This window comes from Aspergillus puulaauensis, chromosome 3 (genome assembly GCF_016861865.1).
Source record: "Aspergillus puulaauensis MK2 DNA, chromosome 3, nearly complete sequence".
Classification (NCBI taxonomy): domain Eukaryota; kingdom Fungi; phylum Ascomycota; class Eurotiomycetes; order Eurotiales; family Aspergillaceae; genus Aspergillus; species Aspergillus puulaauensis.
The window spans coordinates 1695674-1721980 of NC_054859.1; the positions used below are offsets into that span (position 1 = coordinate 1695674).

At 50.7% G+C, this 26307-nt stretch overlaps 11 protein-coding genes across 11 annotated transcripts; 4 read left to right on the forward strand and 7 right to left on the reverse strand.

Annotated features, from left to right (window-relative positions):
* Positions 1–1328: 1328 nt before the first annotated feature.
* Positions 1329–1822, forward strand: nhp6 (high-mobility group nucleosome-binding protein; the record flags this gene model as incomplete). Its single annotated transcript, XM_041701795.1, has 4 exons — positions 1329–1404; positions 1456–1551; positions 1606–1727; positions 1790–1822. 4 exons carry the CDS (start codon positions 1329–1331, stop codon positions 1820–1822), a joined length of 327 nt encoding a protein of 108 aa, XP_041554645.1.
* A 2221-nt stretch (positions 1823–4043) lies between these two features.
* On the forward strand, positions 4044–5985 carry APUU_30677S (uncharacterized protein; the record flags this gene model as incomplete). Its single annotated transcript, XM_041701797.1, has 8 exons — positions 4044–4459; positions 4533–4940; positions 4992–5069; positions 5126–5337; positions 5386–5497; positions 5549–5653; positions 5705–5883; positions 5933–5985. The coding sequence occupies 8 exons, from the start codon at positions 4044–4046 to the stop codon at positions 5983–5985; spliced, it is 1563 nt and encodes a 520-aa protein (XP_041554646.1).
* A 403-nt stretch (positions 5986–6388) lies between these two features.
* APUU_30678A (CCDC174 family protein) lies at positions 6389–7477 on the reverse strand (the record flags this gene model as incomplete). Its single annotated transcript, XM_041701798.1, has 1 exon — positions 6389–7477. One exon carries the CDS (start codon positions 7475–7477, stop codon positions 6389–6391), a length of 1089 nt encoding a protein of 362 aa, XP_041554647.1.
* Positions 7478–7727: 250 nt separating this feature from the next.
* APUU_30679S (homoserine dehydrogenase) lies at positions 7728–8928 on the forward strand (the record flags this gene model as incomplete). Its single annotated transcript, XM_041701799.1, has 2 exons — positions 7728–7758; positions 7853–8928. The coding sequence occupies 2 exons, from the start codon at positions 7728–7730 to the stop codon at positions 8926–8928; spliced, it is 1107 nt and encodes a 368-aa protein (XP_041554648.1).
* Positions 8929–9014: 86 nt separating this feature from the next.
* APUU_30680A (heme-dependent oxidative N-demethylase family protein) lies at positions 9015–10202 on the reverse strand (the record flags this gene model as incomplete). The annotated part of the gene is made up of 2 exons (XM_041701800.1): positions 9015–10111; positions 10199–10202. The coding sequence occupies 2 exons, from the start codon at positions 10200–10202 to the stop codon at positions 9015–9017; spliced, it is 1101 nt and encodes a 366-aa protein (XP_041554649.1).
* Positions 10203–11108: 906 nt separating this feature from the next.
* Positions 11109–12397, reverse strand: APUU_30681A (uncharacterized protein; the record flags this gene model as incomplete). The annotated part of the gene is made up of 2 exons (XM_041701801.1): positions 11109–11746; positions 11809–12397. 2 exons carry the CDS (start codon positions 12395–12397, stop codon positions 11109–11111), a joined length of 1227 nt encoding a protein of 408 aa, XP_041554650.1.
* Positions 12398–12784: 387 nt separating this feature from the next.
* Positions 12785–14993, forward strand: APUU_30682S (Hsp70 family protein; the record flags this gene model as incomplete). The annotated part of the gene is made up of 9 exons (XM_041701802.1): positions 12785–12845; positions 12915–13679; positions 13740–13880; positions 13932–13951; positions 13994–14056; positions 14123–14232; positions 14297–14474; positions 14534–14675; positions 14773–14993. 9 exons carry the CDS (start codon positions 12785–12787, stop codon positions 14991–14993), a joined length of 1701 nt encoding a protein of 566 aa, XP_041554651.1.
* Positions 14994–15617: 624 nt separating this feature from the next.
* Positions 15618–16055, reverse strand: APUU_30683A (uncharacterized protein; the record flags this gene model as incomplete). The annotated part of the gene is made up of 2 exons (XM_041701803.1): positions 15618–15911; positions 15990–16055. The coding sequence occupies 2 exons, from the start codon at positions 16053–16055 to the stop codon at positions 15618–15620; spliced, it is 360 nt and encodes a 119-aa protein (XP_041554652.1).
* An 825-nt stretch (positions 16056–16880) lies between these two features.
* APUU_30684A (putative DUF221 domain protein) lies at positions 16881–19825 on the reverse strand (the record flags this gene model as incomplete). The annotated part of the gene is made up of 3 exons (XM_041701804.1): positions 16881–19091; positions 19152–19694; positions 19748–19825. 3 exons carry the CDS (start codon positions 19823–19825, stop codon positions 16881–16883), a joined length of 2832 nt encoding a protein of 943 aa, XP_041554653.1.
* A 1871-nt stretch (positions 19826–21696) lies between these two features.
* APUU_30685A (uncharacterized protein) lies at positions 21697–23568 on the reverse strand (the record flags this gene model as incomplete). The annotated part of the gene is made up of 5 exons (XM_041701805.1): positions 21697–21812; positions 21869–21956; positions 22019–22891; positions 22937–23212; positions 23263–23568. 5 exons carry the CDS (start codon positions 23566–23568, stop codon positions 21697–21699), a joined length of 1659 nt encoding a protein of 552 aa, XP_041554654.1.
* Positions 23569–24395: 827 nt separating this feature from the next.
* APUU_30686A (uncharacterized protein) lies at positions 24396–26108 on the reverse strand (the record flags this gene model as incomplete). Its single annotated transcript, XM_041701806.1, has 1 exon — positions 24396–26108. One exon carries the CDS (start codon positions 26106–26108, stop codon positions 24396–24398), a length of 1713 nt encoding a protein of 570 aa, XP_041554655.1.
* Positions 26109–26307: the final 199 nt, after the last annotated feature.

Here is a 26307-nt window from a genome sequence, read left to right on the forward strand (position 1 = left end):
CGGAGTTGTACGGAGCCCTTTTGGATGATGTAAAGATGGATGGCCCGCAGTCCGCACTCCTCCTACCGTAGACTGCAACTTGATTGCCAAAGTGCTACGACCGCCGTATCTATGGTACCACTCAGCCAGCAGCCTATCACTTTTGTCTCGGTGTGATATTATTTTATTTTACCATAAGACGATTAAACCCACATACTACAGTAATCCAGGCCGTGGCGTAGGCTGCGTATTGCACTGGTACCGTACTTTTCCATACGGCGAGCAGCCGCCTGGACTCCTGAGAGCAGCTGTGTGGCGTGCAACTCCTTGAAAAAAGAATGAAGGCAACAAAATTTTGAATCAATAGCCTTGGGAATGACTGCAGTGACATTCCTAGGAAAAAATCTGGCTTCTTCCCTGCCAACTTTGGTCCAAAGCACAGGTGGGAGTGACAGAGATCACGCAGAAAGTCCGCTGGCGCCGGTCGCAAAATGACGGTACAAAACGGTAAGGTACAATACGGACCATTCTCCAGCAGGGCGAGCAGCCAGTCGCAGAGCTGGAGCAGCGTTTCGTTTCCTTCCCTTGCTGTGCCCCCCTTCCCTTGAAAGCGCTGGTAAGAATCGATGGCCCGCTTTCCCGTCGCTCGCTCGCTCACTCACCCTCGCCCTCGCCCTCGCCCTCGCCCTCCTACTACTACTACTCTCCCCTCTCCCTCTCTCTCACTCTCTGCTTTCACTCACTACGCTCTCCCATACATTTTCTCCCATACAAAAAAGTACACCCGCATAAGTGAGTATACTCGATAAACACTTGTTTCTTGCGCTCTCTCTCTCTTCACCACCCACACAACCACATTCTCCTTTCTTCCAACTGCTTGTTTCCTACTTCTTCACTCTCTGGCATCCTCATCTTTGTCGATTTTTCCTTCATCATTGCGCTGTCTTGTTGTCACGCATCTGCGACGCCAGCGTATAGTTCGCGGACTGAACAGCCAGCTAACATACACAGGCTTTGAACGCCAACTTCAAGCTTTAATTTGATACCCATTCCAACTTCATTTTCAAGTAGGTTGCTCTTCTGCGCGCTTTATTTTCGTGTCATTACCCGACTTGCGACCGCGCTCTTCTTGTTTGGGTGCGCGCGCACTGCCCATCCGCCCACCACACTCTCTTTTCCTATGCGCGTCGTCGCAACACTTTTACTTCCTCAATTTCTTTTATTTTACTATTGTCGCCCGAGATTTTTATTCCCAATTCCCTTATTCAATTTCGTGCTTTGCCGTCAGAATTCATCATCTCGATTACTCTTGATCCCGCTAACAGGTCAACAGCCCCAAACTTTCCAACATGCCCAAGGCAGACAAGCCCGTTCGCAAGACCAAGGCCACCCGCGAGACTGGCACTGGCGGCAGAAAGAAGAAGGGTGAGTTGTGCTGTCCATTGCCTTTGAGCTCAGCTAACAAGTGCTTAACAGACCCCAACGCCCCTAAGCGTGGTCTCTCCGCCTACATGTTCTTTGCCAACGACAACCGCGACAAGGTCCGCGAAGAGAACCCCGGCATCACTTTCGGTAAGATCATGCCCCTAACCCATGATAGAATCATTTGACACTAACTCTGCGTAGGCCAGGTCGGAAAGATGCTTGGTGAGAAGTGGAAGGCTCTTAGCGACAAGGACCGCAAGCCCTATGAGGACAAGGCCGCCACTGACAAGAAGCGGTACGAGGATGAGAAGGCAGCTTACCAGGTATGTAAACGTATTGTCCTCTGTTTGAAGAGAGCAACTGCTGATCACCCATTGTACTTTAGGCTGCCGGCGACGACGAGGAAGAATCGTCCTAAATCACCTAATTAGTATTAGGTGTTGCGTCGTTTGACCCCTTGGCGTTGTGTGTTTTGCTTTCCTAATCGCTGATAATCATCTCAATTTGTTGTCGCCCTTTTCACTATTTACTTACCAATTGTTAACGGCTTCTGGGATGGGATGATGGTGGTTTGTGCTTGCTTTTCTGTTCATCAAGATCTTCAATGGGAATGTAGCGTACGGACTGGGTTTGCTTGAATCGGAGGTGCTCGGCGCTGGTACCAGGTCGTCGGGGAACCTTGTTTCAGGTAACTTAATACAATTGAGTGAAGCTACACACTCAGATCCCTAGTTACTGTAGTAATATCACCATCGAATGCGTATAGCTCGAGAGCACTGAAATTTGCGTGCCGCATCAAGCAGCACGGTGGAAGATGGCCCGAGCTCCTAACGCGAGGACGTCATTGTTTACATCTGACGCGTCGAGCTCCGTTATCTCCGGCTGGTGCCTGAGGCTGCCGGATCATATCCAATCCATGAGCAGGAATATTCTATGCAGCCGGGCTTGTTCCGTATAGGCCGCTGGCAGTCAGGGCGGAGAATTTCCGAGATCTTCCGAGACATTATTGGAAAATAGGAATTATTGCATTGAGGCTCTTGGGGCTTAATTGTTACCTCTGATTTCTACTGCTAACTAGTACTTTCGATGTTTGTATGAGTATCGGAGTGAGTGGATTGTAGCAAGCTACGACGGGGGTTGTGAGCCATAAATTTGAGCCAGATAGTGATACAGTCAGTGGTGGCCATACTCCACTGTTTGCTCCATGCGGATAAATCTTCCAGCTAGATAGCTGCTGGGGTAGATGTACAGTGTTGTTTAGACCCGACTCTCCGAGGCATATCCCGCATCAAAACTGCATGCTACGAACATGAAAGACTTGGCTTTCTTCCATACCCCTATCGTTGTAGTATGCTAGGCGTGCGCGGTCACTGATAAATGGAGAGGTTTTGGTTTAGTCTCAGCCTGCGTCGTGTTAATTCTGTCCAGCTACCCGCCTGGCTTGTCGGTTTATTTTGTCGTATATGGAGGTACAGGAGTCGTAACTCCAAGGTAGACCATGTAGTTCAATAGGACTTAGAATCGTTGATTGAGTCTGGACGGCGTGCATCAAATGTCGCGTGACAGTTCATCCTGTGGCCGAGGCGAGAGCGTGCCTGGAAGAAATAGGAAAACTTTCTGCGTCTTGTTTATTTGTTTGGAGCCCTGCTGTTTGTGTATACCGCCTGGGATGTCTTGCTTCTCAGCGTTAGCGCGGTGTAGACAAACTGGTTTGATTCCTGATGCCCCGGTCTTCTGGCTGAACGGTGTAGTACATAGTGCAGCCGTGCAAGTGGGCTCTGGCTTACCGTACTATCTGTGTGGGTCGTATCGTGAAACCATATCGATCTGACAAGCAGTAGACAGGCTTATTGTAGATTGGCAAGACAATCTGTTTTAAGCATTGATAGGTGAAGAATCTTCGAAAGGTAGAGATGTTTCAGAATCAGCCTTCGCGTTCGCATAAATCCATGACAGCGTCAGGTGATGGCGTTAACAGCAGCATTATACATGCAGCGGGGTTACACCCTCACCACCGCTCGTTCTTCAAGGCTAATTAGACGCGACCACGTCAACCCTCCCTCCGTCAACGCCAGGTTTATCCCGAATCTGTCTCGAGAGCCGCATGTCTAAGCCTGTTCTTGACTTTCTTGACCCCACCTTGCAGCTCTCCGTCTTCTTGTTCTGCGCGGGTGGGCGGGTGACTCGAATGGGCCTGTTCTTTTAAGTCCCGTCTTCGTTCTCCCTGGCCGACTCTGGTGGAGTTCTTCCTTCTCGCCGTTTCGGAGAGAACACGATCAATATGCATACGAGGGATGATCCCGATAGCACCGCACTTTCTGACTCCTGCAAGAATATTATTATTCCTCCTCCGACTGTGCGCTTCTGAGCTACCCCGAGAGCTGCCCCTCACCGTGACTCTTTTTTTTTTTTTCTGCTGCTTTTCTCCCGCTCTTTGTCCTATATAATACCAGAGCAAGGATTTATTATCCGTGTGCCGTTTCTTTATCTTTTCGGCCGTCCTGTTTGCTTGTCCCCGTTGACAGTTGGCTCCTCTCCCGCTCACCGTTTCTCCGCATTTTCTCCTCCGTCCCCTACACCGTATATAACGAGCCGATCTCCTCCACGACCTTGCATGGCCTTTCATACACGACCTCACAATGGCGCTGAGCGTTCCTGCCACTGTCGCAGAAGATGTTGCCGCTGGCTTCCGGCGCTTTCGTGATCATGTCCCAGAAAATGCCACCGCAATCACCATCATTATCGCCGATCTCTACACGATAAGCTCATCCCTTAAAGCACTAGAGGACCTGTCACGACACCGCCATTACGGAACAATCTTCAACGTCGCCCGGTCAGATGTGGAACTGGTGAGCGCCAGCTTGCAGTACACTCTCGATGACATCGTCGAATTCTTTGGCAGACTTGGGGGCCAGAAAAGCTCTAGTCGAACCGCACATCAACGGACCTGGGAGAGTATGACCAGGTTTTTCCTAGACGAGTCAGGCGAGACGTTGACGAACCGATTAACTAAATATAAATCCTTTATGAAGGAATTGGAGGAATTGATAAGGGAGTGCGTGCTCTCACATTGACCTCAGCCATCAGTCGCCTTAGCTTGAGCTAACCAAACATGTGTCTATCCGCAGAGCAGGCCCCGACCTCTTTCTCATGTCTCGTCTCCGTGAAGGATTCAAGGATCTATTAGTGCAGCAGGATAGCCGTCTCGTAAGGCGATTTGGTACACTGTCCATGAGCTCAGCATCCTCCTCTAGCAGCAACAGCACCGCACCTGGAAGTCCAGTGAGTGACCGCAAACCTCGCACCAAGAGGTCCTACGAGCGTGCCCGGCCGCCCCATCTGTCGCCAACGCCTACATCGCCATCCTCAGGATCGTTTTTTGACACACTCCCTCTGGTCCCTGGTGTCCCCGGCTCGCCTGTGACTAGCTCGGCCACTAGCCATTCATTAGGTTCTAATGCATTGAACGAGCACTGGGCGGCACAGGTGTTTTTTCAACCGCGTGGAAACACCCGAGTTCCGAACAGGGGAGAGAAGTAAGAATTGCGGATTCCTTACGGAAAAGTCTTTGCTAATAGTTGTGGTAGTTCCGTATGCTACGGGGATCCTCGCCCGGACTTGTATGATTGGCTTGACGCAGAAGGCTACGGAAAGGTCATTGAATTGTGAGGACGCTCTTTTGCTTTCTTCTTTATAATGGGCTAATTAATTGACTGCATAGGTCCTTTGGCAATTTTCGTGTACTTTTTTACGTTCGCGAAGCGGACCACCGCGCGCGCATAGTATGCAGTGCATCTAGGGAGTATTACTGCCTGCCCTTGAATTTACTGGAGATCGTCCGGCACGGCCCGTCATGCCTCCAATTGTGCCGACGGCGTAAGAGCGGTTCTGAATTGGTAGTATGGGCGAACCTCAAATTCACTACACTTGAAGGTATGTACTTAAACTGGGAGTTCTTGACAACAGCGCTGATATGCATAGTCATGGTCCTTTTCTTCTGCACGTTCTTGGCGCTCCGCTCCCAAGACTCAGGCAAGCCTGTGGCTCAGATCCGTGACTTTGAGCTCGATCAGGAAGAAGAGATTTTCGGGTCGTAAGACATCCCACTGTAGCCCCTTTTGAGTGCATGAAGCTAACTTTGCAGACCAATACTGGACGATGGCTTCATTCACGCCTTGCGCGTGTACCGGGATAAGGTCACCGGAGTAATACGACTTCAAGCCTCAGTACACAAAGGCGAGATGAAGAGGTAAGCATTCGGGCAGGGTCACGATTGACAAGTGCTCACAAAAATATATAGATCACCAGTCTGGACTGCCTTTATAACGGACCAAATCCTCGATCCCCGGTGGCTTCAAAGGCCGGATCCAAAAATTATTCTGCTGCGCGAGCTCCGCCAAACCATATTTACATTCCCAGAGTATACACCTCCAATAACACCGAGGGGCGGGCATTTATTGAAGTTTACAAGCCGCGATGGTAATTTTCACGCATCTCCTTGATTCCGGCTTCCGCTAACGTGAAGTAGATGCCGACGGATTTAGAATTACCATGGCAGATCTCGCCAGCGAACGCATCTAATTTACCTACATCACGACCCTAATATATTGTTTTGTTTGTTTCAAATTTCGGCAGCGATGGTTACTTCTACGACAGAAGAGAAAGACTAATCAGGGCCTGGCATACCCTGCAGAAGCATGACATGACTTATGATTTACGCGTCTACGACTGATACGGCTTCTATGCTGTTGTTTGATTTGAGCGAGTCTCAGCATTTTTACTCTTCGATTTACAAGTTCATGGCTTGGCTTGGCTTAGCATGGCGCAATGAATTATAGGGACGGGCATGAGCGGGGTTCGAGTGTTTGTTAGTATGTAGTTGCAATATTAGATCTAGAATAAAAGTAACCTGCCAACATAATGGGTATCTCAAATGGACTTTACCAAACCGAGCGCCAGTTGATGCAACCAAAAAAAAAAAAAGCTATCCCGAAACACCTATCTCTCCCAAACCAGACAAAAACGTCTCCGCACGCCTCTTCGCGCGCAACTTGTCTATCTCCTTTCTCCTCTCATCCTTCACTCGCTCTCTCTCAACCCGTCTCTCCTGCCTAGCATCCCGCTCTCTCTCCGTTTCCACCCTAGCGTTCAAAAGCTCCTCCATCTGCGTCTTCCTTACCTCCTCATCCTTCGAAAACGCATAGAACCCCGTCCCCCGATTCCTCACCTCCGCATCGGCATCATAATGCACCTCGTCCGGCGTCGGCGACCGATCCCTCCGCTTCGAAAGATAAGCCATCTGCTCCGCAGCTATATCCGTCTGCTGGAACGCCTCGCTCTGCACCGTAGCCCCGTAGATCAGATTCTCCGGCCGCGAAGGCCGCCAGCGCTCCTTCTCCTGCTCCTTCTCACCCGCTTCATTCTTCAACCTCGCGGCCTGCGCAGCCTCCTTCCTCGTCCCGCGCCTCGTCCGCCCAAGCTCATCCTCATATGAAACAACCGACGCATTATCGCCGTCGTCATCGGTGTGCTCAAAGCTCGAATCAGTATCATCGTCCGAACCCTTTTCCCGCTCCGCATCAGCCCACTTCTTATCAAAATCAACCAGACCCTCTTTCTCCTTCCGGCGCAGACGCGATAGATATGCGTCTGCGCTCGGCCCATGATCGTCATCATCATCACTTTCACTGCCGGCCGCGAGATAAAGCCCCTTTTTCAGATCATCGTACTGCCGTGCCTTCTCCTCCATCCGCCGCTTTGAGCGGTGCAGTGTCGCGGTGTCCACCGACCCTATGTCCTTCGAGGACTGGTGGACCTGGCGGACGGCTGTGTCGTCGTCATCGCGGAGATCGGCAGCTGCACGCTTCTGGGCGCCCTTGTTGGGGCGGGCGAAGATATCTGATTTGGAGTATTTGGAGGGTCGAGTGCGGCCGTGGCGCGAGGAGTCTTTGTCGCTGGTGCCGGAGGCGATTAGAGAAGAGAGGGTTGTTGTGAAGGCGAGGTTTGATGAGGAGGGGGCATCGGATGTGGATTGCTTTTGGGGCTTTTGGCCATATAGTCCTGGGTTGGACATTGTGGGTTAGTTATTATTGTTTGATGTAGGATTGGATGTTGGAGAGCTGCTAGATAGCGCCTCATCTTTCTTTCCTTTTGCGGTGTCGGTCGAATGATGACTCAGCTGTTAGTTACCCCACGATCAATGACGGGACTGTATCCGATGGTCGGAGTCATGAATTTCTACAACTTCTTTCTTTCTCATCCTGTCGCTGTTTTTAGTATCTCTTTTTTAATTGAAGAGTAAATAATCCGGGAATTGCACCAGAATGTCTGCTCCAGTCTACCTTGGTATCATCGGTAAGTTACAAGGCCCATTATACAAATCAACATACCCCGCCGACACCGAGCAGTGATGGACATTGAACATGATTCTAACGATTAATCTCCCCAGGCGTCGGCGGCGTTGGAACCGCTTTCCTGCAGCAACTCGCGCGCCTCCCCAACGCTCCCAAGCTCGTCCTCCTCGCCCGCTCCAACCAAACCCTCCTCTCGCCTACCCCGTCCTACTCCCCCGCCATTCCCGCCGCAGAGTGGAAAACGGCCATTGAAGCCCCCTCCCTCACCAAGTCCGGTGCCCTCACCCCAGACGAGATCGCCGGGTACCTCGCCTCCGCCCCCGGCCGTTCAATCCTCGTCGACAACACCAGCGACCCTGCGCTCGCGAGTTCGTACCCTGTCTTCCTCCGCCGCGGCGTCAGCGTCGTCACCCCGAACAAGAAGGGTTTCTCGTCGGACCTCGCTCTGTGGAAGGAGATCTTCTCTGCCGCAAATGAAGGAAAGGCATTGGTTTACCACGAGAGTACAGTTGGCGCGGGTCTGCCCGTGATCTCGACATTGAAGGACCTTACCGCGACAGGCGACGAGGTTACCCGCATTGAGGGTGTGTTCTCCGGAACTCTCTCATTCCTGTTCAACACCTTTGCTCCCGCGTCTGGGTCCTCGAGCGCGAAGTGGAGCGAGGTCGTTAGCCAGGCTAAGGAGCTGGGCTACACGGAGCCTGATCCTAGAGATGACCTGAACGGCATGGATGTTGCCCGGAAGCTGACCATCCTTGCCCGTATTGCCGGATTGGAGGTGCAAGCTCCCGACTCGTTCCCGATTGAGTCGTTGATCCCCAGCGAGCTTGCGAGCCTGCCTTCCTCTGCTGAGGGGATCAAGGAGTTCATGACGAGGCTTCCTGAGTTTGATGGCCAGTTGGCGGCCATCAAGGAGGGTGCCGAGAAGGCTGGCAAGGTTGTGCGGTATGTTGGGAGCATTGATGTCGGGAAGAAGGAGGTCCGCGTTGGACTTCAGCAGTTCGATAAGGATAGTGCCATTGCCGGCCTCAAGGGTAGCGACAACATTATCTCCTTCTACACCCGCCGGTACGGCAGCAACCCGCTCATCGTACAGGGTGCCGGTGCTGGTGGCGATGTGACTGCTATGGGTGTGACTGCTGATCTGATTAAGGTGATTCAGCGTCTGTAGACGTCTCGCTGTATCATGGCTTATGACAGTAAAGCAAAAGCGAAAGCAGATCGCTTGAATATAGAAATGAAATGCAATGAAATAATCTAAGCTCTCAAAAACGCCTTCACTGCCTCTCCCCAGTACGGCCCCCTCTTATACGGATATATCCCTGGTACACTTCCCTCCTTCAAGCCATCAATAGCAATCGCCAAATCCTCACCCAGCCCCTCATCCTTAATATCCTGGATCGGATACAAATAGGTATGGAAGGCAAAAACTAACGCTTTCGTCTTCGGTAACCGGTGCAGTGTCTGTCTCTCGCAACGAACATATGTTTCGTCCCCATCAAATCCCTCAACTTTAATCTCCTCTCCATCGCCTCTACCTTCTCCCTCACCAGCTTTGGTGTCTGCAGAAGCGGTATCAGAAGGCGAGGAATGATCATGCAAGCCACCAAACGCAGCAAACAGCCCAGTTCCCTTAGTCATGATGCTCCAATTCACGCGCAAAACGGCCCTGCCAACCTCCAGCTTGTCGAAGAACCTGTCCATTGACTTCTCCAGTTTCTGCTTGTACCCCGGGACTGGAGCATGAATTTCAGATAGCGGCTTTGAAAGTTTCGTGCGCGTGTCAAAGCCTGAGGGGAAGTATGTTGCGTAGGCGTGCAGGTGGTATTTTGGCTCTTGGTCTTGGTCTGGGGATGAGGGTGGAGATGGGAGAAGGATAATAAAGTCCTCGTCTACCCAAGACCCAAGGGTATCGAGGAGATGGAGGAGGCCATCTTTGCTCCTTCTATACTTCGTTTGACTGTCGGGTTCCGCCCAAAAGGCCCCAGATTCTGCTATAGCATCGTCCTCGGATTGAGAGAACAACCGCAACAGCTCTCCAGGGTCAACGGGGACTTTCAATCCCGTGACAAGCGACTCGATCTGTGTTCCCTTGTTGTCATCACTGTCTTTCGATGGATGCAGGAGGCGAAACATCGTTGGGTACCGAGTCGGTAGGTGAGTTCCCATAACGAAAGCGTACCACTCGTATATAGCGTCCCGGATCTCATCATTCTTCTGCGGGTCGTGATGTTGGATGTTCACAGCACGAACTATATCCGGGTGCTTGGCTAGTAGTTGTTTTCGGAGACTTAGCCGGGAGAGGTATGTCCTGTCCATGGGAATGAGTTCTGATGGGTCGAGGTTGGTGATTGCTGTTATTTCACGTTAGTTATATATCTTCTTTTTCGGGTTTCGTCTTGGGAATGTCAATAACAAGCTAGATAGGTAGGCAGGCTCACCCATGGTCAAGTGGTACTTTGGCTTGAAGGGTCTAAAAACTAGAGGCTCGGCTGATTCCCAGTTGAATGTTAGGAGCGGAGTAATAGGAGGGTATGCCGAAGCATTTTGATCTGTCCCTACTTTCGTTTCCGATCCCAGGGGTGTTGGATTGGATAGTGATTCGAATCCATGGTGATCATTGCGGTTAGGCTGTAGAGTAGTTAGATTTGAAAATTTTGACAGTTTAGACAAAGCTAGGGGTGTTTGCATACTCGGATGTAGATGGCGAAGAAGCAGATGAATATCGCGCAGAAGACTGCGAGAATGGCCCTTGAGAGGAACGACGATGCTGGCTCTGATTCTGGAGATTGCATTGTGTGCGGTTGATGGTTCATTTTCTGGCGGAGAGGGGTATAAGAGGCCCGTGTCTATCAGTTGGAGATGTATCTATCTGGTGGAGCGTACCAGTTCGTCATGGTGTCGCGAGTCCTCCGATTGGCCATGATTGCCGACGGATATACTGTTGTCATGGTAGGGCGTGGTAGATGTATAGTCTCATGGGATTGTTAGCTTATGGTGCGCAATATCTATATACATTTCATAGATTGTTACACCGGTAGTCAGAACTTCTTCCTTAGGCACCCGGGGTTGCCCACCACCATTAGGCAGGTACCGTACCTTAGTCGATCGTACTTTCCAAGTTAGGTCCCTCTGAGTATTATGGCGAAAAGGAAGGTGCGACGCTCGACCCCGAGAAATAGGGAGCTGCAATGACTTCATTCTATTCTGGAAAGCCCAGATGCGCCCGCTTTCTGGTTGCATATTTTAGGATACTGATTGCATAGAACGTTACTAACAGAAAGGCCAGATAAAAGACAGAAGCAAAGAGATACGAAAAGCTCAATTGCTGCAGCGGTGTTACATCGGGCTCTACTCCCCCTGTTCCTCAGTCCATTCCTCATCCCCGTGGTCTTGCTTCTTTGCTATTTCAGCATCCTCAGCATCCTCAGCCGCCTCTTCTTCCATCTGTTTCCCCTCTCCCTCCGCCAGCCTGAACGCAGGCAAGACCTCTGCTTCTATGATCTCCGTCATCACACCACTATTATCACCGTGGCAACTATCAACGTACACAAGCCCTGGCTGGGCAACAACAAGTATATCCTTGCCCGTATAAAGGTCCATGCGCGGTCGAAAACAGAATGGATGGAGAGTTATAGTCTTTGACTCCTCATGAAAGATACCCCCTAGCTCTGTAATTCCCCTTAAAACGGGCTGGCCGTTTGTCCACGTCTCGCACCTAATGAGGCAGCGGATTGCGTTGCGGAAGACGTCAATAAGGAGGCAACGCCTGTCCTCATCCAACTGCGGAGACGAGCTTGGGTATTCATCCTTCAGTAAAAAGCAAAAGGGCTCGCTGGTTAGCAGAGAATCCGCAAAACTGGCAACGGCTGCCTCGTGGCGCTGCGCATTGTATTGCCCAAACTGCGGGTCTCGGGCTGTGAAGTGGTCGGTTGAGTTGCATAGGCGTTGGGTTTGCATTCGCCAAAGCACGCTATAGGTCGGATTGGCTGTGGTAAAATCAGCAACGGTGGAAGATGGCAAAAAATTTGAGGGACAGTGGAAAGCCTACTTTGATAGAGACGGTCAAAGAGATACTGCAGTTTACGTCCGAAATGAGGGTCCTCGCTCTGGTCATCTGGGCCGATCTTTCCATCCATGTACCAAAAAGGGTTCTGGAAGAGTCGCTCGTGGATGTCTAACTGGATGAGAAGTTCACCTAGGATGTGGCCAAAGGTCGAAGCCGCGGTTGGTGGGAGCAAGGTCCGTAATTCTTCCCAATCCATTTGTACACAGAATCCGTTGGCAGCACTAATCAAACGACGGATTTCAGACTCCGGCAAGTCGCCAACATCTGTTATCAGGTACTGATCTGCCCAAGCAGCAGCAAGATTAGCCATTTGCCAGTAGAAGGATTTCAAATCCTTGACATCGAATCCCCATTCGGGGCCGCCGCCTTCTCTTATGCGCCGGCTTACTCCCCCCAAGAGTTTGCTGTAGTCGGGGCGCCGCACAATAAAGTCAAAGCCGTATGATTTATAAAAATCCCTTTCCTTGGCCCGTTTGGCAAAACCAGTCTGGCTAGTTGGATCCATCGGGGCAGGGCGATGCTGAGGCATGACCGTAGCTTTTCTTTTCAGAGCAGAACGAGTTTGGACCATAACGAAGTGAGTTGCCAATATACATCAAACAGGTGTTATTTGTAGGGATAAAAGTAAGAAATGACATATAGCGAGACGGTTGAAAGAGAGAGGAAGACAGAGGGTGAGTGAGAAGTCAGAAGGTGGCCCATGTCTTTGTTTGGCTGGCGCTTTGTTTGCCATCCTTCGTTGGGTGGTCCACCCAAGCACATCAATCCATGCCTTGCAAACGGATTGCTGGGTCGCAGACCGGTATTAGTTTGGGCTGATTGTCTACTCTCCAGGATATTCTCTCATCCTCCCTGTTTCGCTTTGGTCCTACAGAGCGCTTGACAAGCGCCATTCCGCATCTTCCTCCCCCGTCTTGCTGGCCCTTGTCCTGTTGCATTCTCATTCAAGAGCTCAAAAATGAACTCTCTTCAGGGTGGAAAATTCATAGTTGGAATAGATTATGGGACCACAAAGACCTGTAAGTTCAATACTTACCTCTGAGTGTTCCAAAGCCTATGCATTAACAGAACACTTGCCTTTGGGGTAGGCGTTACATCTGCGCTCTACGATCCCACCAGGCCCGCCATGACCAGAATCGACTTGGTCCGTTTTGATGGTGAAGTGGTTGCTCCGTCTCAAATTGCCTATGACGGCCATGGCAACTGTTATTGCGGCGAAGAAGCGGTCCGTCTGGGTATGGGCTATTCATGGACTAAGATCCTTCTCGACGAGCGGCAGCATCACGGAGGTTTCCATTCCAAATTACTCAACAGCCCCGTCAATACCAGATTTTTTAAGTTACCACCCAATGAGAAATGCGAGAAAATCATCTGTGACTTCTTGGCTCACCTTCTACACCATATCCAGTCATTTCTTCGAGACAACTACGGAAATATTCCACTGCCAATCGAATTTTGGTTCTCTGTTCCAGGATCTTGGAGTGAAACGGCGCGAAATAAAATGACTAGGGCCATTGAATGTGCTGGTTACAATTTAGAGGGCCGGAATGCCGTATACATGGTATCTGAAGGGGAGGCGGCAGCTCGTTTCATTTGGCAGGAACTTCCAGCTCACCAGGTTGTCCTACTCTACAGACCTAACCACTTCCCTCATTCTTCTTTGCCAATATATCCTTGGATACAGGCCCATGGAATGTTCATGGTAGTCGATGCCGGTGGTGGTACGACGGTATGTGTGTGGGTGTGCAAACCAGATATGAGCTTAATTCTAACGATTGATGAGGACATAACAACATTCTCTAGTCAGACGACACTCCATGGCCGCGCGTTTATACAGCAAATGGCCAGTGTCGGTATGTTCCCTCTCCGTTTCAACTCTTGCGTTTCTTTCTACGTGTTAACCTTGCTACCAGGCCTACATCTTGGCGGTGCAGAAATTGACTGTTCCTTCGTTTCCTATTTGGAACCCCAAATATCCCAGGCATACCAGAAAAGGTTGCAACAAGATCCCCAGCTATTTGCTAAATTCATGGGAGCAATTGAAAATTTGAAACGTAGGTTCTCAGGCGGGGAACCCCGCATCATGAAGCTGTCGAATCGCAAAGTGCACATGAATGGTACACTTGTGAGAGGAGTGATGGATCCCGTGGTTGACAAAATTTTGCAGATGGCATCAAATTCAGTGGCTATAAACAGTGCGGAAGCGGGGGAACAAGGCCGGATGATCAAGGTTTGTCTCCCTCTACGTATTTCTCTGCTACATGGGCCCATAACTGACGCCTTGCCGCATGTGAAGACAATTTTCCTTGTCGGGGGGTTGACCCAGTGCGGGTACATTGGTACAAAACTTCGCCATGAATTGCAAGCTCTTGGAAATGTAACTGTAGTAACGCTACAAGCATACACGTATGTATCAAATATTACCCCAGTGGCTCCCACAGGATGTCTAACGCGGTGTTAATCATGACAGGCCGCACATGGTTGCGTATGGGGCAACCCTACGTGGCCTTGCGGGGGCAAGCCAAGTTTCTGTTAAGGCCATCCGAAGCTATTGTCTGGAGTCAGTAGCTCCCCCTGATACTGATAGTAGGCCAGGTGCGTGGGGTATATATTCGACTCCAGGGGCCCCTCGATGGGTTATTAGACAGGTTAATATTACCTGCCACGCACATAGAATGGCTTGCAATGTATACTAATTTGGTTTTAGGATGAGCTATTCAAGTTAGGCGACAGAGGGGTCGTTAATTTGGGACTTCTCCATGTAGAAGGGGAGGCCCTAACCAAGTTTGTGAAGATATTCTCATGCTGGCGGCAGGATAATGAAGGTCCCCCGGAGAGTATTGACGGAAGTGAGTTATACCTTGACTTTATGTCTATGCTTATCTTTAGTTCGCGACAGAGAATTACTAGCCTCCGAATCGTGACCAAAGGCTGACATTGGAGTAGGAGTCGAGCAAGCTGGGGTTGTTGGTTGTAGCCTTGCGGGAACCCCGCTGGCAAATTCAACGCAGCAAGTTATCGAGGGAATCCCTCGCTATTACATTCCGCTGAGAGTTACTTGGACCATTGGAATGGAGGAACCCGTCCAAATTGAGTTCGTTGTGTCGACTCATGGCAGACAAATCGGCAGAGCGGCCGTTAGTCTTGCGTGGGCCCCTCAAGTGTAATAGTTAGGCATTACCTATCTACTTCGTACTCGGTGACGTTGTTTATTTCTCCTGGTGGTCGAGTTTATACGCCGAAGTATCTCTCTGCTTTACCGTATATGGAGTACTTTATCCATGTCGGGTTATCATTGGCTTCGCCGCTGTTTGGACTTTTGCTTTTGGTTTTTATTGTTGGCTTGTTACTGCTCTGCATTCGGATATCAATTGGCGAAAACTAGTATGGGATGGCGCCATTTACTGTTTACCAATTTGTCTACGGAGTAACTTAATAATAATGGGATTTTTAATAAGTTATATCTTACGCTGGGCTTTACTTTCCATCTACAGGCTTAATAAGTCGTCTATTGGTTGAAATGGAATGTATACTCACATCAATACTGTTAGCCGATTGATCCAAACTCTGAGCGTCCCAACTCCATAGAACAGTATTGCTACCATAACAAGAATATAGACATAATATACACAGGGTATCAATAAACCAGCACGACAGGACAAGCCTAAGTCAGAATCGCCATGCATGCTATAAAGCAAATCCATCTTATAGACAAACCATCGCAACCACCTCCCCAGGAGGCAGATATTACCTGGATTCTTCCAAACAACTATGCAAATAACCATATCAGCTCAACCCGTCCACCCTCCCCTCCTCTTCACCCCACCTCCATCCGGGTCTACACCCCCACCGACCGGATTCTCCTTCTCCTTGACCTCCCCACCGCCATTGCTACCGGTAGGAGCAGCACTCAGCCCATACCGATCAGGAAGCTCATTCAAACTCGGCGCCCTCGGCCTCTGCATGCCCTGCGCCCGTCCTCCAACCGTCTGCGTATAATACTTCAACAGTCGCCAAGTATACAGCACCATATCAAAGATGATCAGAGTGATCCAGGGGAAGATCGTCACGAGGCCAAGGCATAACTATACAATAGATATTATGGTTAGTTTTTCATGTCTTTGAACAGGGACCTAGGTAATGTAGATGGGTGGGTAACACACAAAGAACCGCACAACCCAGCTCTCGATGTAAATCAACTCCGACGGGAGAATGGAGTACCACGCCATTTCGTCTTGCGATGTACGTGTGTATGTATGTGTTGGGGGGGGGTATAGTTGTATAGTTGTATAGCTCGTAATCCAGGACAGTCTATCATGCGACTAGACCCGCGCTCGTGCTCGTGCCAATATCCTAGTTGCAGTCTCTTGAGTCGAGGGCGAGTGGAAGCCGGGGTATCTATAAACTAGCGTTCGTTTGCGTAGTCGAAGAATCATATGACGACCATAGATCCAATTCCTCTCAAACCACCGCAGAGGGGGAGAGAGTCGACAGATCGGATGAGTCGGAGACTACCGACTCGGGTTGAGTTCGTTGCGTTGTCGCGTAGCAGGCAGCGACGAATAGCGCGCGGGGTTCAGCTCGTAGGTGGTTGGCTCGTATAGGTTGTCAATGCGATCTGGACTGGCAGCTGCATCGTACTCAGCGCAGGGCGGGCAACGACAGGGCTGCGTCCTGGACTGCGAGGCTGCCCTGGTAATATTGAGGTCCGTGGGCCGAGCTTTGGTTCAGGAAGGGACGATCGGCCTAATTTGGTAATTGGTAAGCACCATCTTTCTGCCTGGGGCTCACATGACGTATTCACCCAGCTTCTATCTGTGTAGCCCTCGGGAAAGTTTCCTGGTATCTACTATATCTAGGGTGTATGTGAATAACAATGTGAAGATGAGGTGTCTATATTAGTGCAAACGCTATTCATATACAGTGTGGTACCAATCCTATTATGTCCAAAACACCTAACCACCCATACATATCCAAGTTTTCTGATATACTCGTACACAGCAACGCGTTATAAATGAATGTAGTCTATTGAATCGCTCAAAATGCAAACAAAATCACCTTGTCCGATAATGCTCGTACGAGGTAAAAGCAGGTTCGTCCTGGTCAACAGGACCATACCCTGACGGGCGCCACGGCTGGATGGTCGGGACTGCAGCGGGCGCTTGTGCTTGAGCCAGGAGCTCGGTTTCACTTTCGTTCTCGTGCTGGTAAAGTCCTCGGCTTAGACCACTATCCGACCTTAATGGTGTTGGGCGGAAGGCAGGATGAATATCGTGTAATCGCGGATCTTGATCTTCCGGTTTGAGCATCGGCAGACTTGGAACGGAGGGGGCAGGAGAGGACGCTCGCGAGGAGGTGGGAGACCAGTCACCCAAGGTGCTCCGGGGTGTTTGTGAGCGCTCAGTCATGAGATCCTCTGGCCGGCCGTAGATTCCTCCGCCGAACTCCTCCTGGAAGTCGGCACGGTCCTTGAAGTAAGAGAAGTCGAGATGATGCTCCGGAACGACCTCGAACGGCGCCGAAGAGTCCTGCATAGTCTTTCCAGGTTGAGACTTCATCATTGGGTCCATCACAATGTCTGAATACTCTCCCTCGATCTCTGTATCTCCCAAACGACCACGGTAGATCTGCTTGAGGGCGTCTGCTGCCTTGGCGTGCACCATCGGCGTAATTAGCTGTCGGTACAAAGCTGGATGGCCAAACCTGGAAGCAAGTCGGTCTTTCGACGACTTGACCGACTTGCCAACAGCAAGTGCTTCAGAATCATTCAAATTGGCCTTGTTGTAATAGGTGCAGTCGTGGTCAAATGTCCTCATGCAGTACCACTTGAACAGGAGCATCAAGAACGGGAGCGGCACAATGCAAAACACCATGGTCCAGGTTCCTTTTGCCTTTGCTACCAGAGCAATGATCACATCAGACAAAATCGTCGCAAACACCAGTCGGTTGAACAGGACACGCCAGTATTGGCCACCGGATTCGTTTTTTGTGACAAATACGTACATAAGCATGTACTTTTTCATCATTGCATCCAAGCCGAAATACAACGCAGTAACCGGGAGCACGATAGGTTGCAGGGTTGCAAAGCATATGGCAACGGTTGCGTAGAATAGGAAATAGTTGTAGTAACTGGCGTAGTCGAACGCCGGCGGCGCTGTCCACTCGATGGTCTGTCGAGGTGTTGGGGAGAGGAAGGTTTTGGCAAACCACACCCGAAGGAGGTTAACCAGCTGCACCAGGTCAATTGCAGCACCCATGTTTCGCTGCAGAAGATATGTCACCCAGAACGGAGACACCTGGCACATGGCGCTAACGGATTTGGTGTAGAACTGCCCATCTTGAACCGCTTGCCAAGGATCCTCGTTCTTGTTTTTCAAGTCAACGACCGCCGCAACAAAAGTCCAGACCGCTGAGAAGAGAGAAAATACGATGAGGTTGTTAAATACAAAGAAAGAGTAGAGGTGCCTAAGCACGTGCTGTTCTCGGATAGTCTTTGTAGAGTCACCAGTTGAGGCTGACAAGCGGCGGAAAATGATGGGCAGGATAAGATAAACTAGCGACGTCACTGCGGGTGCCAGGATACCTTGAACAGCGGCCCAAACCCGAGGACTGCCGTTGAGCGAAGTCTGAAAGTCTTTCCAGACGAGACCCAGGTTCGACAAGTTGGAAAGAAAGATGGCAATCAGAGCGTTAGGTGCAATCCACACAATGGTCAACGCAGTCACCCAAAGAAACATAACAAATTTCTTCCATCTCCGTGCCGACTTGGACAGGGCAAGGTTTTCCCAAATCAGATCGCTCGGTCGAGGAGCTAGACGAATAGTTGTGCCATGGGGATGCTTGTTGCGAGCCACGTATGCTACCGCATGGGCATGTTCAATTTTGTCCCAGCTGACAAACCCATATGACATGGCATTGCGCTTGTCAATAGAATTGCGGACATGGCGGATCTCCTCCTCCAGCCTCTGGATGCGATCAGTCAGAAAATCAATGGCATCAACTTTGCCGCTTCCATGGTCGGCTCTTAGGCTCCGAGGCGGACGCATCGTGGGGCGATTTGGTGGTAGTCGATCCGGGTTCTTGAGATATTTGGCCAGAACGGATTCAAGCTGGCGCACCATCTCTTCATGTTCTTTAATCAGCTTCGGAATGCCCTTCACATTCCGACCAACGGATGTCCGAGGGAGCGCCGCAGTAGGGTTAATTTCGTCGGTCAACCGCAAGAACCCTTCGTCGCTGCGTATGTCTGGGGGAATATCTGTCATCTGAAAAAAGAAAACTGGGTTAGACAAGCCTCAATTCACAGCTGTAGCAAAATGACACACCATTAAAGTCCGAGCATGAAGACTGCGTTGGTAGTCGGAGCTCTCGAAATATCTCCTCCGCAGTCCCAGAACACCCTTGTAGTTCCTCCACAAAAAGTACGCAATGATTATGTTGAAAGCCCAGGCGCAGACGACCTGACTCCAAATCGCATTGGTTTCAAGATACAGAGGAGTCATTGTTGAAAAGGCGTTGGAACCATCGACCTTGTTGCTCCGAGTAAGATTCACAGGAATCATAACTCCGCATCCAATTATGCTAAGGAAGATGAAGATGTTGCGGCACATCTTGGTGAACCGGACGAAGATAGTAGCATCGAGGCCGATACACTCGACCAGCTCGGGTTCCTTGATACGGACGACCGGCCGGATCCAGGAAAAAAACCCTTTCCCAACCGGCGGGGGGGCGTGTTTGCGGTCGGCATGTTTAACTTTTGGGGCGTAGATGAGGGTATGACGAGGTCGAAAGAGAGAGAAGAGAAGAGCGAGAACGACGGCGAACCCTGCAGAAGTGGCCAAAGAAGCCCAGACGGCGTTGATTTGGAACTGAAACGTCAGCAAAGTACAATTGATTTAGAGACAATGACTGGGGAACATACTGCTGACTTGAACGGGTCTTGGATAAGCTTGAGGAACTCCTCGGCACCGTCACGCCGCCAAAGAGCGCTATCAGACATGGTGTAGCGAGAGAAGAGACTGCATGGATAACGAGGCGGGGAGACAAAGTGAAACAAGCGAGAGATCAAGGGGGAAAAAGATAACGAAGAGAAGAACAGTCTGGACAACGAGGACAGCAAGGAGGCGTAAGATGGAGATGGAGATAAAATCGGAGAGCGTCGTCAGAGAGCGAGCAGATCAGTTCTAGAACGTCTCAGCCCAGATTACGGGTCTGGTCTGGAAACACAAAGTCGGCCCAGTGCCGAGGCGAGGTCAAACGAGGGACAAGAAAACAGTTCAAGGAGACAGACTCAGCCCTGACCCTTTTCCAGCGAAGGAGTTAAATAACAGCAGCACATCATCACAGTGCGATGAAGAATCAGACACAGAGATGCTATTTTTAACGGCTGCTAACTGGTCTGAGTATAGAGGGCCTCCAGTGTCTCACATTCTGGTTGTTTTCTCCATCGGGAGCTGACCGCCTGCCGCCCTGGGGGTTACTGCCGTGCCTGTCTCATCCGCCGGGCGAGCCAGGCCTCTCATCCAGTCGCCAACGTGCGGGAGCCACCTGGGCACCACGAGGAACCACTCGCAACCACGGGTGTCCCGAGCGTGGCAAAGTGTTTACCATTCATCTTGCTCCTGTGGTGGAACATGGTTTCGCTGAAGAAATTTTTGACGTTTAAACCGTTTTGATGCCTCAGGCGCCACAGTCAGCCGATAGTTATTGATTGGTCGTCACACGACACTCCCATCCGTGAGCGCAGGCCACCCGCTCCTCAAGATTGGACATTTGTTGCGCTGACTAGAACATGCTTTTGAACTATCTAACTCTATCTGTAGCTAATTTTATCTTGTTTCCCTCCTATAGACCCCCGTCAAGCACCCCCGGTACTAGCGAAAAATCCGTCCGGCTGTTCATGAACTGATGTTAATGGCCATTCTATCCTTTGGAAATTCGACAGGATGTAAACATCGGTTATTTCTCTCTTCCCAACCCAGCAACTCACTCCCACACAAGCGCTGTGTCTCAACCAGGCCAATCTGCCTGGATTCGTTTCGACCAAAACATGGGACCCTAGATCAAAGTCTAGCTGGGGTATTGGGCGCTTGGGACAAATACCAGCGCTCGCACATAGTGGTTCCGCTGCAGGACCCGGTAGATAATAACTTTTGCTTCTAATTTGGATCGGGACGTTGTCATCGGTGACTGCATTGATCGACTTGGCTATGGTCATGCTCTGTGCGCCCAAGTTAGCTATGAAGCGGTGGATCAATACAATCCTTGCGAAACCTGGCTAGTATACAATCACTCCAGAACTGCTGGGCGCCTTCAGAAACTTACACCATAATCGCTATTGTATTCTATCTCTTCGTGACCTCGAACAACCCCGCCGGTGATACAGGGTCCTTGGATTGAGCCCCCTGCATAGACATCGACTCTTGTACAGGTTTCGCTTTCCGGCCTGATGATGGCTTCGCTCCATGGGTCAAGGGATAGATTACAGTCCAAGCGAAATAGGAACTGGACATTAGGCATAGTCATGGAGAAGCCGTTGGGGAAATGGCGGTTACTCTGAGCCGGTATTTCAGCGGGAACGGACAGCGGGATACTGAGCCGGGGGTCGTAAGGAGGCATCGATTCCTTAAGTTGGAGTACAATAGAGTGGCTCAATGATGGTTAATCTTATGAAAATAATAATGGTAATGGCAACTAAAGGTTGGAGGGTTCAAGTTGTGATTTTTATTATTGAGGTCACTTCCGGCATGGTGCACCTGGCACCTCACCTCCAGCTCCGGCTGCAGTCTCACTGGCACCTTCTAAACACAGCAGGCCAGCTTCTCACAGCATCTCCAGTGCTTTCCAACTGAGTCATTTTAATTTGAACCTTCAAGAGCGAATATCCAGATCAATTATCCTCGCTGCAGAAAGACACTTTTCGTCCTGGAACCGGGGCGCCACAACCTGAAGAGCACACGGGGCACCGTCCACCGCTACAGGGTCATCTGCTACTGTTAGTTTTCAAAAATCATTCGGCAGGATAAAGTGACTGGTGACATACAATTCGGCTGGCCAGTCTCTTCCAACACCAGAGGCTCAGGATCGAGCTCCCTTGACGCTTTCCCGTATGGGATGATGCATGCGGGATACTAGTCCATAGTCAGCAATTATTGCGTACAATATGTTCAGACCACCCAGATGTTCATCTTACATTGAGCAAGTTCCAAAGAGTAGTATACGGTGGCCATCCGTACGTATCATGCGGCACCGCTGTATTCTGCGCACCCGGAGCCAGAACGACATCCAGGTTGTTCTCTACAATAGCCTTACGCCACTCGTCGCCCAGTTTCTTGCGCGCAATGCTCAGGGTGGCTATTTGCTCAAAGACCCCAATATCTTCCTCACCCAGGAAAGCAGGTCCTGAAAACATGGGCGACGTGAGCTGGATCTTAGCTACGGATGACACGGGTGGTTCTCCGCTGGCACTCAAATTGTCAGGCCGCGGACCATATGTGAAATAATGGAACGCCAGGCGCATTGCGTGTGCAGTGCCTCGGGTCGTCACGTCAGGCAGTCGGACGATACGGTGGCCCTTTTTCTCGAGGGCTTCAACAGCGGATTCCAGTGCCCTTTTGACGGGTGGGTGAAAAGGAAAGTGGGGGTCTTCTGGGAGTACGCCGATTGTCAGAACAGATCGAGACTCTTTCTGGCCGTTCCAAGGCACCGAAGCCGCAGTGGCATCGTATCTCCAAGGCTCTGCGTTCGAAACGGTGGACATGAATAGCTCGAGATCATCGAAGGTTTGGGCTAGCGGCCCTGCTGATGGCTCTATCATCGGTGTTTCCTCTGCGACACCAGTTACTTGCCCTGCAAAGGGGACGCGGCCGGTCGTTGGTTTGAAGCCATACACGCCGCAGCAAAGAGCCGGGATGCGAATGGACCCGGCGACGTCGGTTCCCACGCCCAGGATAGAGCCTCGGAAGGCTATAAGGGCCCCTTCACCACCGCTCGACCCTCCTGCAGTGAGGTTGGTGTTGTTTGGATTCAAGGTCCGGCCGTAGATGTTGTTGTCAGAGTCGGCAGTCTACTCATTAGCATTCATCTTGGACTTTTGGGTAAGAAGCCGAACCATCAGGGTCTGCGGAATATTTGTCTTCACATATAGAACCGCGCCTAGATCAAGCAACAAGTCTACCAGTGCCGAATTCTCAGTTGCCAGTCCATTATCTAAGAATGATACATAGCCCACAGTCGTATGAATGCCCTTGACGCGGAAGGTCTCCTTGATACTGATCGGGAGACCATGTAGCGGGCCAATAACTTTTCCTTCCCGACTAAGATACTCATCAAGATACTTAGCTCGCTCTAGGGCTTGGGAAAAGAAATGCTCCGTCAGGCATGAAGTCTATAGCTGCTGTCAGGAATATTTTCACATTATTGAGTCAGAATTCCTACCAACTGCTGCGCAATGGCCGCCCTTTTGCAGAACGCCGTTGTAACAGCCAAAGAACTGACTTCGCTCCGTGCAAGTCGCTCGAGGAGCTGAGCAGCCGAATAGTTCTCTGTGATATCCAGTTCCGTCTCTGAGAGAATCCCACTCTTCCGTGCGGGGTCCGCCTGTATCAGCCGGCCATCCGCAGGGAGTGAAGCCTTGAATTCATCGCTCAATTTCCATTCTGTTGGGATCAAGAGATCCAACTGTTTGCGCCGCGCAGAAGCAATAGCTTGCCAAGTTTGCTCTTGGGGTTGGTCTTTTGTCATTGTAGAAGTGGTAGAGGGGCAGCAGGGTCAGTATTCGGCAATAAGTTGGCAGAGCTGAGACAATCTGACAGTGGATTACCCTACGTACTTATACATCTTAAGCCGGTGGACACCAACTGCGTACTAATATCCAATCACCAACGTATTGTATATTCCGAATTTCCGATAAGCAAAGTCATCAGGAAGCGGGGAAGTTGGCAGCCGGATACTTGGCAATAAGCCCTAATTACACGCTAAATGCTTCAACTCAGTGTGGTGGCTTGCTGACTGATACCCCATACCATCACTACGTTCTGGTGACTATATGTCGGCAATGATTTAATCTTCGGTGGCTGCAATTCGGGGTGTCGAATTAATCTTGTTATCTCGGGGGAAATCTGTCGAAGCATCGGGGTAGCACAAGTATATATACTCTCGCCAACATGAAGTTTTTCGATAACAAATATATCTAGAAGCAACACTCTCACTTGAGCAGGACTGAAGGAAAGAAACTATACAAGATAAACACCGAGCCCAAGGAGGATATAATCGACGAGGAGTACGAGGAAAAATTCCGGGCATTCGTAGTGAATGTTCAGAAGGAACTGATAAGGAGGAACAAGTACTGAGATTGGATTCCATGTCATCGCTGGGCCTTGTCTTTCTGCATATTGTGTTTGAGAGTGTCGTCTTCTTCCATCTTGATTTCTTTGCTGCTCATCTTCTGCCCGAGGGCGACGCTACAATGGGTTGGGCTTTCCCGGTTTATGAGGAGCTGCATGTGGAATAGTCTATTGATAGCATTTGACCATTTTATTTACAATACTCTTTAAACGCTAAGTACATACTTAATGGCAGCACCCAAGCAAATCCGGCGCCGCTTCTGTATCCCTCCGACAGAAACACGACGACTTGACATCAACATCTGCAACAGCAACAGCAAGTTTCAACTGGGGCTCAATAACACTCGCTTCAGCCGTGCGTCCCAGCCGTACCAAGCACTCATGATACCCCTGCAGCGCCCAAACATTATTCAAATGCTTGCGCGCCCGGAGCACAGTATCATCCAAACCCAGGTCAGTCCTGTAAATAGCAAGCGCCTCTTCAACATGATTCTGCTCCAGAAGCAAGGCCGCGTACGCATGACGCACAGGCTGCATCCAGCTCCACGGCTCGCTATACCCCAGGCCATCATCGAGTTCAACGGCGTGCGCAAGATGCGAGAACGCGGCGTCGTAGTTTTCCTTTCTATATTCGATCTCGCCATCCAGCATGGCAGACGCGACGCCTAGAATGTCAACGCATTTATTCGGGAAGTCGAGTCTTGTCTCCGGGACTGCTTTCGCCGCGGCCTGGTACAGCTCTCTATATTTCACCGCTTCATCGACATGCCCTTTCGCCGCTTGCGCGACGCCCTTGGCGTAGTATGTCATTGCGGTCGTGACGCAGTACAGAACCGGGTCTTGGGGCACGGGCAGGTTGTTAATGATTTCATCCCACATGCCGAAGCGGACCATTACATGCGGGCGGACGGATAGGAACACCTCTATAAAATCCGCCATGCTGACGAGGAGCTCATTGGGAAGCGTCGCTTCCATGCGGTCCACGGCATCCAGCGCAACGTCTTTCTGGCCGGCAAACATCGCCGCGTAGATCAGCGTGTGGTAGTTGTGCATGCGGTAGTTGGAGTAGAAATTCATTGCGCCTTCGTGGGCTAGATATTTCTCATCGGCGATGGTCGCGCGCTGGTTCGCCCGAATCGCCGCCCTGTAATCACCAACCAGCACATCCAGATGCGAAGGCATATGGTTCGCATGCCCAGAATCAGGAACGAGTTCACGGAGATGATCGCCCGCGACAAGACCCAGCTCCGGCGTCGGCGACATCTCAATCAGGTGGATATAGAAATGGAGTAAACCGGGATGCTTGGACGCGCGCTTATCACGCAGCGCGACCTCAAGCACCCTCTTCGCATCTAATGTCCTGGTCCCCGGGTTCGGCTTCCCCGTTTTCAAATCCCACAATTTCCACGGCGTCAGACTCATAATCGAGTCTGCGTACAGCGCTGCAACATCCAGATCGTCCGCCCCGAAGGCGTCATATACGCCCTCCATCGCGTCAGCGTACGCCCGGTTCTGCGCTGCATACTGCTCCATGTTATCCACGGGCTTATCGCTCGGGAATCTTGCCTGAATGGCTTTTATCAACGCCTGTTCAATCGGCGTCGCGGTAGCCGCGAGGGCCAATGCGCGCTGTGACGCCTCGTACGTGCGGCGTACGGCATCGGCTAGATTCTCGCCGAAGAACTCCCAGGCGTAGTTGTAATTTGGACCGAGGGCGTACGCGAGGCCCCAGTGGGCTATTGCGCAGGACTCATCGTGTGCGATGGCCTGCTCGAAGCACGTTACGGCTTCTTTGTGGTTGAAGGTGTAGACCCATGTTAGGCCGCGGTTGAACCAGGTTTGGGTGGAGGGGTTGGAGGTTGTTATGGGGCGACCGAAGGTGCCGAGGTCGAATGGGTATTCTGATTCTTGTATTTTGGCTATGGGGACGGGGGCCATGGTGAGGTCGTATTGGATGTTGGTATGAATGAGGTGTTGGGTTTGTAGAGATGGAGGGGTTTCATACATTTAACTATGGAAGGCTGTCTTCGGCTGGTTGTTTAGTGCTGACGCTTACTGGCGGGGACGTACCAGTATAACCGAATATTCCCTGTAGATTCACTCCGAACTAAAGACACTCTTTAGTCCCTTACGAAGT